Below are 18674 nucleotides of genomic sequence, written 5' to 3'. Positions count from 1 at the left end.
GATCGGAGGATAATGGAAAATGCAAGACTTATAGTTCATACCTGTAAATGGATTCCCCACCAGCAAGACTAGTTAGGCTTCAAGCTCTTTTCTAAAGCTCACTCTCTTCCCTTTGCTGTCCGTTCTGGTTCCTCCTTCAAGCTTCCTTCTTCTCTAGCTAATCTCCTCTAAGCCTTCCCTTCGTAGCAGCCCAAGCTCCAGGAATCCTCCCCAGAAAAAAAAATCTCCTCCTTCTCTCCTGTTTCTATCTTCCTCTAGAAGCCACTACCAGCTCCACTATTCCCTCCATCAGCCAGCATGGCGTCTTTGACTTCCACCAGCATGGTCTCCTGCCATCTCCATGCCGTTCATGCAGCTTGTCTCACGTGTCGGGAAGGGGCCCCCATACTTGCCTAGGGTGCTGCCAGCTCTTCCAGAGGGTGAGACGACCTCCTTCCAATGCTATAAAAAATCTCCTAAAAAAAAACTACAAGTCTTCAGCCCTTGAAAAGGGGGTCTACAAAGTTATATGTTTTTTAAAATATTTTATTTACATTAAATATTAAAAAGTAAAATAAAAACAATCAAATTCATTTTAGTGATGATGGTTTATTTTTAGCATTTAAAAAAAAAATCAGATATTTTAATTTTTTATATTCCGTAAAAAAAATAAAAAGAAGTAATAAGTTAATAAAAATAAAAAATAAATCATATATAAAAATTAAAAAATCAAACAATACCTAAACCTAATTGGAAGCTAATTAAATGATCTTAAATTATAATTTTTATTTTATTCTCCTTTAAATATTTAAGAAAAAATCAAATTATAATTGTTTCATATATTTTTATTTTTATAAAAATATATAAATTAATTTTTATTATCTTAAAATTTTATGTAATTTAAATATATAAATTTTTTTGTTAAATTATAATAAATGGATTTCGAATCATATAATTAGATTAAAAGTGTATTTGAGAATGATTTTATAAAACGTTTCTAATATTTATAACATTTGAATTATAAAAATTTTAAAATATTAAAAATATTAAAAACGTTTTTTAAAATAATTATCGAGTTATAAACTAAATGAACCCAATTTTTATTGATTGAAATTAGCTCTAACTTGACGGAAACTTGGCCCGGCCACCACCCCACAGTCAAACTTGGCCTGGCCACAAACTTGGCCAAGTTATAGCTACTTTCATACATTCGGATAGAGTTTACGGATTATCCCGTTATCCAACGACACGAATGCGCGAAATAACCAACGCGTGTTTCGCTTCCTCACCGCAGATCTGGAGGATTAGCATCATCAGCGGCTGTGAGACATTGATCGCGGTGAGGCGCGCAAAGCTCCTCCTTTTCCAAAGGATCATAGCGTGAAGAGCTTTATTCCTAACGTGATCCATTTTTAGAAAGGCCAATAGAATCACGCCACATCCTAGAACGGGTCAACTTTAAGAGTTTTTTGCTTACGTGGTTAACTTTAAATGGGGGTTCACAGAACTCCCACCGACTCAAGCATCAGCTGATTATTACTCTGTGGTATCGCAGACAGAAAAGAACGGAGACAAGCCATGGCTATATAAACTTATAAACAGGCGGATCAAATAGATGCCATGATTCTCTCCGAGAGAGAAAAAAAACCTAACCCTAATTCTGAACCCTGATTCTTCCGTATCCTTACAACTACAGGGGGATTTTTGATTCGGCTCGGCTGTGCAAATATCGGTTTGAATAGCATCGGTGAAGAAAAATAAACCGAGAAATCGCTGCATGAACAGGACGGTGGGAGAGGGGGCGAATCGGCTGGCGAGAGAGTAGGGAAGGAAGGGAGCAGACGAAAGCGAAACATGTCTGCCATAGTGTGCGGGAAGAGATCCTTCTTCGAAGACCTACCAACGACGCCTCCCGTTTCCAAGAGAATTCGCTGTTCTTCCTCGTCTCCGGTTCGGTTCTCGCCTCCTCGGTCCATCTCGGCTTCTCCTTCTCAATCTCAATCTACGGCATCGCAAGCGTCGGTGCTTGATCATCTCAGAGCTATCTTCCCTGATATGGACAAGCAGGTACGTCCTTTTTCTTTCCCTCGAAGGAATTCTATTCATTAATTATTTTTTTTTAGGATATTTAAATTGGCCTATCATTTAGTTTTTGTATTAGATTTGGGTTGTTTGAAATGATAATTGATTGATGATAAATTTTGTTTCGTTCAGTTTCATCAATGTATGACATTTGTAGTTCTTTGGTTCTTGGAGAATTGAGGGAACCAACTAAAATTGTTGACAGGTGGCCCCGGTTTTCAATTTTCTCCCTTTTTCTGTGTATTCTTTGTGCGATGGAAAAATAAGAATTGGTATGTTTCGGATTTTAGAATGTGCAAGCAGAAATGCAATAGAGCTAATATGACAAAACAGTTAAATATGATCATTCAAGATGCTAAGTTAAGGACTTCTTCAATTGTTAATATAAGACTCAGATATTTTAGAATCATATCTTGCAAGATCTGTTGGTGTTTTTAACTGTCCGGGGTTAGTGATTGACCACTCGTATCAAACCACCAGAACAATGTTCAATAAGGATTGGAAACCTGAGTGCAGGTTGATCGTTTCCAGGCATTTCAGCTTTTAAAGAAGCCAAAATGGTTGTTACTGAGATTAGTGTGGATGGATTGTGTTAGACTGTGTGAATATCAATTAGAACATGCTAGTTCTCTTTTATGGTTTCTTTTACTGACCTTAGTGAATCAGTAGTTTAAACCATCTTTGTGGGTATCACGATTTTCAATTTGAGTTCAGTTGTTCCTACCGTGTCATCATATTGCGTTTATATCTATTATAATACCTCATGGGTTTTTTGGAAGTAAACAGGAGAAACATCATGTTTTGTCAAGTCTCAACTACATATTGGCCTGGCTAGGTTAACCTGTATTTGTTAGAACTATATTCCTGACCTTTCCATGCAGTCTGTTGAACCTTATTTCAGGTTTGAAATTTTCTGGCTGGGTTGGGAAAAAAGCCCATTGTTAGGTTGGGTCAGGCTGAGTTTGGAATCTCTTTTGGCAGTTGGATGTCAGATGTTCATGAAATATGTGGACATATTGTTGGAAGTTACTGAGATTTTTCCCATCTTTTTACACTTTTTATGTGAAATGCAACAGTATGACCTCTAGGCATTTGGACTAAATTACCAATATAGCTTAGTAGAACGATTGAAAGATACTGAAGTATATGATGTGCATGAAAAGAGCAAATTTTCATGATTCAAGGCTTAATTTTTGGTTGCTAGTGGATAAAAAACTGCACTCAACCATTTTTAAAATTAATTTCTGTGGCTGAAAGAATTTCTAATCTAATCAATACAGTGGTCAGTAGCTTTTTGAAGCAGGACACGGGAGTGGAGTTGTTGTTGTATCACTCTAGGGTTCAATGAGATGATACTCTGTTGTCTTTCTGCAAGCTTGCCGTATAACTGCATCAAAACTTGTCTTTCTGTATGCTTGTCGTATGCCCGCATCCTAAATCCACTTCTATCTCATGAACTACTAAATATGGGATGAGGGCCATTATTTTGGAAGTATTTCAATCTCTTCTGGAATTTTTTTTTATTATTATCTTTAATTTTCATTTTTAGTGGGTTTCTTCTGAAGTGAGGTTATCTATGGTGAGTTCTTTTGTTTGGGGTCCTTCCATTTGATGTTGGGGCACATGGAATTCTGTCTAGTTCTCCCCCATTCCCTTTGTAGGAGGAGAAAGGACTCCTTTTTCGTTTCTTCTCCTTACATAACTTCAACTTGTTTTTTATAAAAGCACACATGAATACTTGAACTCTCTCACCCCATATTTGTTTTCAAATATATAATAAACAAATCCTTCTTTTAGTGATCTAAGGGGTGAGGGGAGAGGGGGTTCTTTATTTATTTATATTTTACAGAAGGAAATGTTAATCTCCCGTCATTGAATTGTAAACTTTATATGTAAGATAAGATTAAAATCTACATCAAATTCTGCCTATCAAAATAAGTAAATAAATAAAAACTACATCAAATTCATATTGGTCAATTAAGTGAGATGGTTCACTTAAAGATAGGGCTGAAGATGAAGAAAGATTGGTGTATTTGTTCCTAGGTGTTGGGATCTAAAGTAAACAGTCTTTTTCGTTCAAGTGGTGTCAAACATGTTAAAGTCAGTTGTTACAATGTGTGTCAAACAGCTTCTGCATGTCACTTAGTTCTCATGTTTTAGGTAATATTATATATTGAATATCAAGGATTTTTACTACTAGGACATCAAAAATTGGAAACAAATATTAAAAAAATAGAATGACTACTGTGAAATCACATTCTTTGCGTGTTCTCTCAAGGAAAATGCCACCATATTGAACTTAGTCCAGCTAAGCATTATTCCAAAACACTTGTATTAACCTTTAACTTTTCTTGGGCAATGTTATTTGTTAATTTTACATCCTTGAACATGTTATCTGACTACTTTAAACTTATTTCTTCTTGCCTTTGCTTTGTCTTTGTAGTACTTCCAACTTGAGCCCATAGTTTTTAACTCATAAAATGTATCACATATCATTTTATTTTTTTTTGGTATATCATGTATTACAAGTTTTTTATATAGTAAAAAATTAAATAGAAAAAAATATGCACTCTTATAAATATATATATATTGCAAGCACGAATTATAGAATAACATATAACCAATTTAATGAAAGATAATAGGATTTAAAGATTTTAAATTATATCATACCATATGAAAGCATTAAATACTAGAGTTTTGAAAAGTTCAATTTAACAAAATGTTTGTTTAATGTATAGGTTCATCACAAAATTCACAAAAATAAACTTTTTAAATTTGTATATATAATTTTTAGTTCCTAATCCGAAGGAGCACATGTATTTCTTTGTGGTGTTGATATATATGTTTTTATATGTCATATCCAAAGTTTAACTTTCCTTATTCATAAATATTAAGTGAAAGTTTTTATTTCTTAATTATTATCATTTTCAACATTAAAATTCAAATCATTCAAATAGAAATTCTCCAATGTTCATTTTAAGGATAAATTTATTTAACTTTTAATATGAGATGTTTCAAACGGAAACTACAATTTATATATAGTTTTTCAATAGGATTATTTTATTTCTCTCTCCCTTTCATGATATTTCTAACCTTACTACACATTTAAACAATTAATATAATAATTCTTTTGAGAAAAAAAATTTAGAATTTGATTTTTTCTTATGTGAAAAATAATTAAGGTGTATGTATCATTGATCATCATATCTTGTATCGTATCATGTATTGTATGATATGCTTAAGATAGGACACGGATTGCAATACATATTGATTTTCATAAAATATATATCATTATGTGTATTGTAGGTTTTTAACAACTATGCGTTAAATCATATTAACTTTGTATCAGTTATTGGAACATGCTATCGATATATATGCGTGTGCTCATGTGTGCGCACACACTTAAATATACTATATGTTGTTTCACCCATATCTTGGTTTACTAATTTCTCCCATAGAAATTGAACAAATTGAGATGACTTTTCTTTCTTGCATGCTTTATATGAATAGTATCTATCGCCTTCTCAATCTTATGACTAAGGTAGGTAATTAAAAATAAGTAAATATTGATGTGTATAAAATTTGAGTTGGTTGCAGACATTAACATATTTTTTACCATTGGCTAGTGCAGTACACGCATCATGCTTGGACTTGTTAATAGTCTTTAGTATTTGCATAAATGGAAATGCTTTTGGTCGTGATAGTGGTGGCAATAGCAGTGTCAATAATAAAAAATTTGAGTAGATCTTAATTTGAAATGATATGCAAGCAATTCCATAATATTTCCTACTAATTTTTATAAGAGCTGTAGAGCATTTATTTGCATCAAATAATAATAATGATAATGTAGGGGATGAAAGAGCATGTGATGAGGACGAAGTTTTGGCATTGACTGGTGGTTTCTTGGATTGGGTTCATATAAGGAGTCTGGAACTTTGTAAAAGGTTAAATTTGATTGGTTAAAGGCCAGCATTTGGAGTCATGTAAGGTCTTGAATTTAATGTTGCTGATCTTTCATTTAGGGCCTTAGGCTTGACTTTGTGACCCTGATTCTTTGGTACTAAATTGGGGGCAAAAATAAAACTCTGGGTAGGGCTAGGTATTGAGTTTTGTCTTTTGATTGATAAAAAAATGGAGCATCTCAGAGACACGGAGGAAATCGATTCAAATGCGAATAAGCTTGAAATATGGTTACTCAAGTATGGTAGGGGTCAAGAAGTTAGCTTGGAATCATACAGGAGATGTTTCTGAGAGCCAAAACCATTTTAAGCAATAAATAAGTATTCTCACAGCAAAATTGTGTGGCAGGAAAACTTAATTATTGAAGACAGCCCTAATGTTACTGTATAATCATATATACATAAATATGATGTAAACATAACAATTTATAGTTTTGAAACAACAACCAAATATCTGCAACACAAAATCCAATTAGGATACTGATAATAATTATATATATATATATAGCATAATAATGCTTCTGACGGGGCAACCAACTATGCTTACTCATCCATTTAACTTGTATGTACTTCAAACAATAGAACACGTGATGATTTGTATTCTGTTATGGATTGGGTTTTCTCTGTCAGGTTGGGCTTGGGATTGTGTTCTTTTGGGTTCTTTTGGGTTCAAACAATGGAGCATCTCTCTTTTTTTTTTCTTCTCTCTTATCTCTCTTTGATTTTTTTTAGGTTCTTATTTTTAACCTTGCAGTCATTATTTTCATTTTTAAAACTACTTGAAATGTAATAGGCAGAGCACAGTAAGAGATTGGAATTTACTCCCCCTCTATATATTTGTGTCTCTTAAAATGAAAATCTGATATGCAATTGAAGTTAAGTAAACGGAACATGTTATTAGGTGGTTTCATTTTAATTCTTCTTTAAATTAATGGACAAAAACTAGGGTGTATTTTATTTATTTCTTTTATTTTTCCTTCTTTTCCTTTGCAAGAATTTCCTTCCACCTGTTGTGTATTCATCTTTACTTTCTAATAGTTTCATTGTCCTTCAAAAGGTCTTCTGTTAACAAATTGGCCTTTTCATTTCTAACAAAAATGAATTTTGTACCCTTCACAAATACTTTGTATGCTACAGGTGTAGATGGGTTTAGCCCTTGGTTGGTGTCCTTTTTATATATGATGTCTACTTATTATCTATTTTTTTTATAAAAAAAAAAAAATCCATAGCCTTAAAAATCTTAGTTATTTATTGTACATATTCAATAATTTGCAAGAAAAGAACTGGTCTTTTACTTGAGGCTGGTCGCTAGGGTTATAAGGACCAAGAAAAGCTTTCAAGTGTTATTACAGTAAGCAATCTCAAAAAGGAATCTTTCTTTTGTGCTCCCCAATTCATTCGAAGATGGTAAGTGGTCTTAACACAATGTGACCTAGGGTTTCATTTCTATAACAAGTATCCCTTTTCACTTCCTTCTTTTTTAGTCTGATTGATTTTCAGTCTTTTAAATCCGAGATCACCTTCATTTCCTTGGTAATGCAATTCTGGGAATATTTGTGTGTCTCTTATCAATTAACTTTCCAAATAATTCTTTTTTCTGGGGGTTCCGTGGATCTTTCAATTTTGGTGCATGGATGTATATAAGATCTGCTTTGGTTGATATGCTAAGTTACTAACTATTTCTGAATACTGAAATTTTAGTTTCTTTGAGAAACCTGTGTGGATCTTTTCCCTTTCAACTCTTTCTTACTTAAACCAGAGAAGATCACCTTCATTTCCTTGCCAATGCAACTTTTGGAATATTTGTGCTATTTCTTTTGACAATTAGCTCTCTAAATAATTTTTTCTAGAAGCTGCATGGATATTTCAATTATGGAGGATGGATTTGTATTAGATCTGCTTCAAGTTCTAATCATTTCTGAATACTTTGGTTTTAGTTTCTTGAGAAAGCTCTTGAAGAATGTGGCAATGATTTGGATTCCACAATCAAAAGCCTCAATGAACTGCGACTGGGTTCTGCTGAAAACAGCTTGGGCTTTGGAGCTGGTACTTCTGATGTAGGTCTGGAAACAAAAGTTCAACTTCAGTCACAAGGTACATGGATCATTTCAAATCTATATTTGAACCCAAGCTTGACATTCCTTAGTTGCTCTGGAATTAGGGCTTTGGATATCATGTGATATATGTGTTTGTTTGGGAATATGAGCATTTTAATTACTCATGGGTAAGATGTAGCTTCCCCATATTTATGTTCCTCTTATAATTATGAGTCCTGACGTGTGTGTAGATTCATAATGAGAAAGAAAATGGGGAAAAAACAGATCTCCTATAGATACACATGACAATTTATTTTTGGGTCAAATGCTTTGATTGCACCACTCCTTTTATGGTGGCTTTTATATTAGAGTGAGTGCTGTGGGATCTAACCAATTTTAATATCATTGATGATCTAATAAACATCTATTTTAGTTAATCCTCTGTGTGCCATTTTCATTGGGTCTGACTTTAATTTTTGCGACCTTCTTCTAACTCCTAAAACCTGTTTCTAAATATATGGAGGCTGAGAGGCTAAGCTTTTTTTCTGTACTAATTTTTTTACCCTCGTGTTTGGTTTTGAAATTTTTGCTCTGCTTTTTTGCCTGTATCACTTGATTCAATCTCACTGATGAGCAAACAGCCAGCTCATAATACACCGGATATTGCTTGCATTTGTGCATTGCTAGGTTGACCAAGATATGATACAGCTAAGGAAATCTTTTAGATTTTTGTCTTGGTCACCCGCAGATCCTACTTGATCCCACTGTGTTTCTGACATGGATTGATATCTCATCAAGCTTCCTTTTCTAGGATTTAACAAAACCTTTATTTATGTTACTAAGATGTCTTTGCTGTGCACAGAGCGTGCTAAGTTGGTATACCCTTGTTTTACATTCCAAATCAATAAGAATATATTCCATAGTGACCTTGAAAATTTATAAAATCCTTACAAAAGGTTTTTGCCTTCAAACATTACCAGAGTGTCATACAAAGGGGAGAATTTTTTGTTTGTTGATCAGAATCGACTGACAAAAGTTGTTACAGAAAGTTTGGAGATTGGATCAAGCATAAGACGGCATTAGTATGAAATGTGTTAGGATTAAGCCTTAGATTCTTGGTAAATGTGTACTTGATGCGTATGTGGGCTTTAGTCCCTTTCTCTATTTTGCTAATGTAATATTCATAAAAAGGTAATGAGTTTGATGGTGGTGTTGTCTAATAGAAGATGGAGGTTTTGACTTTTCTTTTGGTCTAAAGTTAGATTTGTAGGAAGTGAAAAATATTATAAGAGTTCCAGGAACCCATGATGAGCTGCCTTGATCATGAAAACTGGCCTTGCATCTCCTGGGACAGCAAGACAGAGATTAAGCGATCAGGTTTAGTGGGGGCTTTTGCATCAGACCCAGCTCATCTATAGACCATTAAATGTATGCCCAATTTGATAAGCCAAAGGAGTGATGATCCTGAAATCGAGGTAAAAGGGCCATCATTGAAATTGATATAGAGTGAAGCTGAGGGAGTAGTACATCCTGAAATGGAAGCAGGATGCATGGCTGGGAGTGACCAGAAGATTGGCTGGTAATTGGATCACTGCCTGAATATTGATTTTACCTTCTGAGGGAGAATGTATCCACAATTAGAATCATCATTTGTTAATTTTATGAATTTGTATCAGATATTTGTATTTCTATATTGAAGCTTCTTGCATGCAGTTGCTTCTTGATACTTGTGGTCTCTTAATGGTAGGAACAACATTCATGTTCATGTTGCAGGTGTGGCTGCAACTAATGGAGAGGTTGTATCTTCTGAGGATCCATCTGCTCCAAAGAACCTCTCCATGGATGGTGCAGAATGGGTGGAGCTATTTGTTAGAGAGATGATGAGTGCTTCTAATATGGATGATGCCAGAGCCCGTGCTTCAAGAGCTCTCGAGGTTTTAGAAAAGTCCATTTGTGCACGTGCAAGTGCTGAGGCAGCCCAGAGTTTTCACCAGGTTGTTTATTTGTTGTTGTTGTTGTTATTGTTGTTGTTACTGTTATCAACCAGGTGCAGAATGTATGTGTCCATCATATCCATCATATTTGTTGTTTTACTTATGGTTTGTCTTATTATAGGAAAACTTGATGCTGAAGGAACAAGTGGAAGCTCTGCTTCAGGAGAACATAATTCTCAAGCGGGCTGTGTCTATTCAGCATGAGCGTCAGAAAGAGAGTGAAGAGAGGAACCAGGAATTACAGCACCTGAAGCAGGTGGTCACCCAGTACCAGGAGCAGTTGAGAACGCTAGAGGTAAAGCTCATAAACCTGAAATCTTCTGAACTACATGTTACTTAATTTTAGATGGGGAAAGGATCAACCTATTTCACAAATTGCATGGTTTTTCTTAAATCTGCTTTTCAGCCGTTCCCCAAGCTTTTATTCAAAACATGATTTCTTGGCAGCCAGATCATCATTACAAAAATTGTTTTGCTGGTGTTTTTGAAAATTTTCTGCAGTGCAATGACACTATTATTTGATCTTGTGATGGTGTAACAGGTGAATAACTATGCACTCTCAATGCACCTGAGGCAGGCTCAGCAAAGTAGCTCCATCCCTGGCCATTTCCATCCAGATGTCTTCTAAAGAATATGCTATTGTGCTTTTCAGGAGACAGCTGTTGGGAAGCACTAAGAATATATAGACTGGCTTTTAACTTTGTAAGGTGCTGTCTCATACACAGATTATGCCTATGATTTGAAGACACTTAAATTAGTCTAAACTTACATTGTGTAGGGGTGCTTTTTGCCATCGTTCTCCTTGATTTGAAAACGGATATGATGCCCATAAATGTTTGAAACTAGATGTTCAATGGTCAACTTCTTTTTTTTTTTTTTGGATCAAGACACAATTACCATATTTGTTTCTTCAACCACTTTTGCTTTGCCACTTGATAGCTGCCTGTCTCATTGAGAGTTCGCCAGAGCCCATATTTGTTCTCATGAGCAAGATTTTGCCTTCTTTTTTTCCTGGTGGGATCCACACTTGCTCATGCCTGGAATGAAATATACCCTGAATGTGGGGTTAGGGTATCTCTTTTTACACAAGCAGAGCTTTGATTGCTCACATCACGAGCTATACCCTCGTTGCGCATTACGCGTTGGGTGATTCTTGAGATGAGATGATCACATTTTACTGTGTGTTGCCACAGGCATGGCATTGTTCTGTTTGATGCCTTAGCCTGAAGTGGTAATGAAGTGGAGTGGGTGGGGTTGTGGGAGGCTTAAGGTTCCGAGTCCACCAGCAAAAAAATGTTACATACTAAAACGATTGTAACGAATTAGCTCATAATTAACTTACCATGTCACAATTCTGTAACTATACATCTGGATGGTTCTCGGGGTTCATTATCATACAAATTCAATCAATACCTTGAAGGGGACCAATTTGACATAAACTATGGAGATTGTCATCCTCTTTTTCTTTTGCTTTCTGATCTTTATTTTTTTTGTCTTTCCCCTTTTCAAATATACACCAAGTAAACAAGACAGGGACATGGCAAATATAGTGGAGTTCATTTATTTTTGGCGTGGGTCTGCTGCTTGCGCTTTATCTTTTTCTTCTTGTTGTTTCATTTTATATTGAGATAAATAAAATTGAGAGGAGAGGCGCGTGAATTTAAAAAAAAAAAAAGATCTCTCTTTTGCAATGGTTCATTTATTCAATAAAAATAATCACTGCTATGGTTATCAAATCTTGTAGTTGATGGGAGATCCCAAATTAAAGTTGTATTTTTATAAAAATATATTTGACAAAACTGTTGGATAAGGTTCAGGAGCAGGTAGTAACACACAGTGGTGTGTTATAAAAATTCTAGCCTTGCTACCTGACTTCTTGTTCTGTCCTGGATACAGTACATAATATAGGAACAGATATTTATGGACTTAAGGCAGATAGATATTTATTATGTACATTTGTTTGACGACAGAAAATATTTATTAATTAAGATTTTAAAAGTCAAGGTGCATTTGCAATTTACAAAGGGAAACTAAGCTAGAAAAGACAGGAGAAAATAAAACCCACGAAGCGCACCCCCCACACACGCATTACAATTTATACACGCAGCTGTGAAATCAAAGACTTGGAAGTAAGGAAGGAAGACCGGTTAGTGCCTTGTTCGTTGTATATACGCTGCTCCTCCAAATTCCCCCACTACCTCTTCGTTTGAATCTATGAAATCAACCCCCTTTTATTTGAAATGAACACATGCCCAGGAGCGGAGGAGAGAGTAGCAGAAGAGGTGTGGTGGCTATGATGAGGCTGAAAGAAGCCTTTTGCCACCAGCTTTCATCATCTTCTTGAACTCCTCAAAATTCACCATTCCATCTCCATCCATGTCTACCTTCCTTATCATCTCCTTGCAATCCTCTAGCCTCTTCCCTTCCTTCAACCCCAGAGACGACAGCACCAACCTCAGCTCCTCCACGCTGATCAACCCATCTCCATCCCCATCAAACACATCAAAAGCTTCCTTCATATCCTCCCCTTCTCCGCCCTCTTCTCTCTCACCATCTCCTCCACCACCGCCCATCGACTCGTACAGCTCACAGAACTCATCCGGATCAATCAGCCCGTCTCCATTGGCGTCCACTCTCTCAACCATTTCTTCCACATCCTTCATACTCAGCAAGATCCCAATGTTCTTGAGCGAGTCTCTCAGCTCCTGCTTTGTTATGAATCCATCACTATTTTTGTCGAAAGTGGCAAACACCCTCCTCAGCTCCTCCTTCTTTTCAGCACTCAACCCCTTTTTTGGGGCCTGGATGGAGCAATTCTCTGATATAGGAGAATACTTACTGCTAAATAAGGACTGAAACCATGAGTAGAACCTCTTGGTTGGGAAGCAAAAGAACAAATTAATGAGGCCAGCTATGAATAAAACTGCCAATAACAGTATGGTTATGATCACCATCCCTCTCTGTCTCTGTTGTTTTTTCCTCTCTTTTTTTCCCTTTTTTTCTGGGAGTGAAATACAACAGAGAAGTAGAGGAAGAGAGCTCAAGAACACAAGGCAGATTTGTTTATTTGTGTGTTTGTGTGTTTGTATGTTAGTTATATCGTTTCTGAGGTGGGAGGTGACTTTGAAAAAGCTTTGAGCATGGAAGAAGTTACGACTTAACGCGTTGTTTGGTGTATTCGTTGATCCCACAAACCGCGTGACTGTAACAACCGTAGGAAATAAAAATCAAAAAGGAAAAGGCCAGTAAAGAGCATTTGGTAGCACATGGAGGAACTGAACTTTCATGCTGTTGTTAAATTAATACACACTCTTCCCTCCATGTACGGCTATGGCTGAGTCAACTCAGCTTTCTGCTTTCTTAAATTCTTAATATTACGATTAATACACACTTGTCCCTCGATGTACGGCCATCACTGAGTCAACTCAGCCTTCTGCTTTCTTAAATTCTTAATATTACGGGGTCTTACCAACGACTTTATAAAAATAAAGGCTTATTACACTTTAATCATTAACTTATAAGGTGTTTTTTTACATTATTTTCTCATTTTTAAAATTCAATATTATTAACCGTAATAAATAAAAGACGTATATACTACACATATAACATGTTTAAGTGAGGAGAAAATTATCATTTTAATTTAAAAACCCCAATCCTACCCCCTCCTTTGATCATCGTTTGATCCCTCATTCGAAGCCCTAGAATCCCGAAAAATTTTACCTTATCTTATTTTTCCCGTGACATTTTATTTATTTTCTTTCTATATCTTCTTTACTTTTTAATTTTTCTTTTTAAAAAAACACACGTGTTTGACATGAAATAAATAAATAATTGTACAAGTTTCCAACAAATTTATTTAAATACAGTGAGCCCCATGCGTGTAATAGGCTATGTATGACTTGATTAATACACACTCTTCCCTCCATGTACGGTTATCACTGAGTCAACTCAGCCTTCTGCTTTCTTAAATTCTTAATATTACGGGTCTTACCGACGACTTTATAAAAATAAAGGCTTATTACATTTTAATCATAAACCTATAATGTGTTTTTTATATTATTTTCTCATGAATACGGTTAACCGTAATAAACAAAAGATGTATCTACTATATATATGACGTGTTTAAGTGAAGACAAAATCGTCATTTCATTCTAAAAATTCAATCGAAATCCTAGAATCCCGAAAAAAATTATCTTATCTTATTTTTCTCGTGATATTTTATTTTTGTCTTTCTATGTCTTCTTTACTTTTTAATTTTAATTTTTTAAAAAAACACGCGTTTGACATGAAATAAATAAATAATTATACAAGTGTCCAACAAATTTATTTAAATGAAGTGGGCCCCACGCGTGTAAAGGGCTAGATATTGCTTGGTTGGTTTATGCACCGGAGGGTGACGATAGTGCTGAAATGGAAATATGAGAGTCATTTATACCACTGAGACTGAATGGCCTTGAAAGGAACAGAATGATGTTACGCTGCAGCATGCCCACATACCAAACATGGGTGTACTGCTTTCTCACCCTACACAATTTATTCATACTTGTCTGGATCCTACCAAGGAAAATTCAAACCCAAGTCTGGTGGCTGTTTGGAGAGAGAGAAAAATAGAGAGAAAGTGGTTGGTGACTTTGAGTGGACTTAAACGTGAAGGAGACCAAGGGGGCCTTTTACAGGCTTTTCTTCTTTTTCTATTCCAAAACCATATCCCACTGAAAGAAGCTTCAGTGGAGCATAGAATTTCGAATTGGCCCTGTATTTGTCTTTGGAGAGCAAGGTGGGTCTTGGATATCCGTGGAATACGATTCCAATTCCAAGTCTTGCTTTGTTGGGAAAGAACCTAATAATCACAAATATGTCTCGAAGAAACATGTCGAAATTAGTTAAGGCCCTGTTTGGTTGGTTGGGAGTTGGGACTAATAATAACAATTGGTCTTGCTTGAAAATTTGGCAACTACTGTGTGTCATAATTGTGGTTTGTTTAATTAAAAGACTAAGAGTTACTGCTGACTTTATGAAATTCTATACAAATGGGTGCCGTCTATTAGTCGCAACACGCATCGGATACTTGGCTTCTGTTTGGATGCATGAATGACCGAATCTTTGGGATGAGATGCTGCGAAAAGAAAAGTATGTGTGCTTTGTCGTATTGGGAAATATTTAATCTCTTTTGTAGCTCCATAAGCTATCATATGTAATTTGCTTGTTTAATAAAATAGCTAATTATTCAAAACTGAAAAAAATTAATAATAATTATAAATTCTATTTTCAAATTATTGACTATATTTATCAAAAATTAGTAAATGGAAAGTCAAATTTTGGGATGTGACGAGTAATTTCGCCCTATGTCCAAATATGTAATTATCCTTGAGATCATATTTGGTTCCTACGAGGGAAAAAATAAAATTGAGAAAAATGATTTTCTCATATTTGATTGTATTATGAAAAAATTAAAAAAAATTAAATATAATTAAAATTAATTTAAAATTTATGTATCTTTAAATTATTTAATTTTTATATTGCAAAGTTAAAACAAATGAAATGTGTTTGAAGTGGTATGTAAAAATAATTTATTCACTTGAAAATGAGTGTCCAAATGTGTAATCGACTTTAAGGATATGAAAGAAAAATAAATGGATAAAAGAATACACTTTGGCCAAGAATAGTGGTTGAGTAACATATCTTAGCAACATAAGTCCCCATAGAAGGAGGGAGTCTTAGATGAAGAGGATGTTAACCAAACTTTACGCGGAAATAATTATTTCAGAAAATCAATTTGAATACATAAAACATAATAGATATAAGCACTAAAAAAAATGATAAAATAATTATTATATTCTTACCTTGATCCATGATACGATAACATTTCTGAAGGGAGCCCGAATCACCTTGTGAATTGTCTTTTTTGTCAAGATTTTCAACTTACTTCTCTCATATAGTGGATGGGTGGATGGGTCACTTGTATAGTGCATGTTGATATAAGTAAAACAAAAAAAAAAGTAAAAAAAATGAGAGTATGACTTAAGACCTTAACTATAAAAGATATTTATAACTCTTAGTCTTTCAATCAAAGACTACATGAGAGTTATACTTATTATTTGTAAACATTATGTACAAATTAATGAATAATGATGAGTTACCAACTTGAATGCATTCATATAATTGTATAAGTTATATTTTTTCATCTTCTTTATTTACTTATATACTTTATATATAAATTAAATTTCATAATGATGGGGCTATAAAAGTAATAACACAATATTCATATAAATGAAATTTTCTAACTTTTCATTTTAATTTTTAATTTTTTATATATAAAATTCTTGGATGTCCAATCAATTGATTCGCCTATCTAGCAATTGATACTTTAAATAATATTGATCAATCCATTATACAAATATAATTATGAATGATCACATATTATAGAAAAAGAAATCCCAACAAAGGAACCAATTCACTTACTGCAAAGGCAATTAAAGCAACAACAAACACAATTTAAGTAAAGCATGCGATCTATTTTTCAATCAAATTAGGCTCTAGCTAAAGATAATGATGTAGTCAAAACATTGCCATGTTCAAACAATCAATTTCACGTTTAACTCTATCCATACCACATGTAGTTAATGGATGTCATCAAGAGGGGTCCTAACTGTGGAGGAGGATAGGTAAGTTGAAACATGATAGTCCTTTCCTACAAAGGAGAAAGATCTATTGAAGAGCAATTGGACGAGTTGATGATTAAAGTTGATTGAACGAAAGGAAAAATTGTCCATCATTTTGTGAGCCAAATCATCTAAGGTTTGATAAATAGTCCATTCACTAGTAACATGCTTGAGACATATATATCACTAAGATTTACATTTCCTAAATTTCATGATAGTAAAGAAAACTTAGTGGATTATTTGATGCATTTCCAACTCATAACCCTAATGCAAGGGAATGGTGCACCTTCGTGCAAGGCATTTTTAATAAGTTTTTAAGGACCTTGGTTCCACTATTTCCCAAGTAGGTTGATCTATTTTTTTTCAAAGTTATGTACCACTTTTATCTCACAATACACACATTCTTCATGACAAAAGAGATATGTGAATCCCATCTTTAACGTTTCTATGATTTAAGGAGAGAGAATACATAGAGTATGTGAATTGTCAATCATGAAGTATAGAAGATAAAAAGAATTTTTTATCTCTAATAATCTCTATCATTTCATTACATATAAAGAGGTCCTCAAGTAGAGAAGAAATTTTTACTAGAGCTATGCAAGTTTGGAGGAAGGTATCATGACTTTTATACCTAAGGTGGTTGTAACTGCCAATCATGAAGGAAGGAAGGTAATAACAACAAAGAATAGTTTGCCAACTATGCAAGAAAGATTATAACACTTGCTCGAGACCCTAATATAACTTTTACTAAATTGATAGCAACCAAATGCACAAGTTTTCAAGGAATTGCCACTAAAAGAAACTTAGCTTTCAGCAACAAGATTTTGTTATGGTTTAAATTTTGTCATTAAAATTGTACTTTAAGTGACACCAATATATTGCTGCCACAAAAAGCTATTATAATAGTTGTATTTAGTGATAATCAAATAATAAACTTAGATAGAACTTGTGATGACATCCCAATGATTGGCTCCTTACATCAACAGTTAAGTCATTAGTCTTAGTCCCATAGCCTATCCATTTCCATGGTATAGCAAGTTGTTTAGCTACTTATATCGATTTTCCACAGTGTGGTTAGATAGAATGCGCTCTGGCCTGGGAAAAGCAATGAACTCTAGAAGTTAGGGTGTTGTTCACATTTGGACATGAAAAGGAACTAAGAAAAAACTTAGATAGACCCTAGGATAGTGTCCTTATGATGAGAGTATAGAGAAATAAAAAATAAACTTAGATAGAACCTAGAATAGCGTCCAAATGAAGGGAGTCTAAAGGAACAAACAATAAACTTAGATAGAATCTATGATAACTTCCTAATGTTGAGAGTTCAAAGGAACTAAGAATAAACTTAGATATAGAACTTAGGATAGTGTCCCAATGATGAAAGTCCAAAGAAACAAATAATAAACTTAGATAGAACCTAGGATGACATCCCAACGATTGAAATTCAAAGTAACTAAGAATAAACTTAGATAGAACCTAAAACGGTGTCCTTATGATTCTTTGTTCCTTTGGACTCTCATCATTGAAACGTCATCTTAGGTTCTATCTAAGTTTATTCCTAGTTCCTTTGAACTCCTATCATAGGGATGCCATTTGAGGTTCTATCTATGTTTATTCTTAGTTCCTTTGGAATCCCTGCATTAGGACACCATTTTAGGTTTGATTTAAGTTTATTTTTTGTTCATTTGGTTTCTCATCATTGAGACACCATTTTAGGTTCTATCCAAGTTTATTCCTAGTGCTTTTGAACTCCCTTTATTGGAACGTCATTTTAGGTTCTACCTAAGTTTATTCTTAGTTCCTTTTGACTCTCATCATTGGGACACCATCCTAGGTTTTATGTAAGTCTGTTCTTTATTTCTTTGGTTTCTCATTGTTGAGATGTCATCCTAGGTTCTATCTAAGTTTATTCTTTGTTCCATTAGACTCTCGTCATTATGATGTTATCCTAGGTTGTCTCTA

At 34.4% G+C, this 18674-nt stretch overlaps 2 protein-coding genes across 3 annotated transcripts; one reads left to right on the top strand and one right to left on the bottom strand.

The window, feature by feature from the left end:
- The first annotated feature begins 1582 nt into the window (after window positions 1-1582).
- Window positions 1583-10981, top strand: LOC117924997. 2 transcript variants are annotated; one of them, XM_034843774.1, is made up of 5 exons: window positions 1583-2046; window positions 7958-8114; window positions 9830-10050; window positions 10172-10306; window positions 10590-10672. In XM_034843774.1, the coding sequence occupies exons 1-5, from the start codon at window positions 1834-1836 to the stop codon at window positions 10593-10595; spliced, it is 732 nt and encodes a 243-aa protein (XP_034699665.1). In that variant the 5' UTR covers window positions 1583-1833; the 3' UTR covers window positions 10596-10672. The 2 variants fall into 2 exon arrangements, with proteins under 2 accessions (XP_034699665.1, XP_034699664.1); XM_034843773.1 differs by having other exon boundaries at window positions 1584-2046; window positions 10172-10345; window positions 10592-10981.
- Window positions 10982-11992: 1011 nt separating this feature from the next.
- LOC117924998 (calmodulin-like protein 3) lies at window positions 11993-13148 on the bottom strand. Its single transcript, XM_034843775.1, has one exon. It carries the CDS (start codon window positions 13002-13004, stop codon window positions 12342-12344), a length of 663 nt encoding a protein of 220 aa, XP_034699666.1. The 5' UTR covers window positions 13005-13148; the 3' UTR covers window positions 11993-12341.
- Between the last annotated feature and the right edge of the window lie 5526 nt (window positions 13149-18674).

This window comes from Vitis riparia, chromosome 11 (assembly GCF_004353265.1).
Source record: "Vitis riparia cultivar Riparia Gloire de Montpellier isolate 1030 chromosome 11, EGFV_Vit.rip_1.0, whole genome shotgun sequence".
Taxonomy (NCBI): domain Eukaryota; kingdom Viridiplantae; phylum Streptophyta; class Magnoliopsida; order Vitales; family Vitaceae; genus Vitis; species Vitis riparia.
The sequence above is the reverse complement of the archived record's forward strand: the minus strand, read 5'-3'. Positions and strand labels throughout refer to the sequence as shown.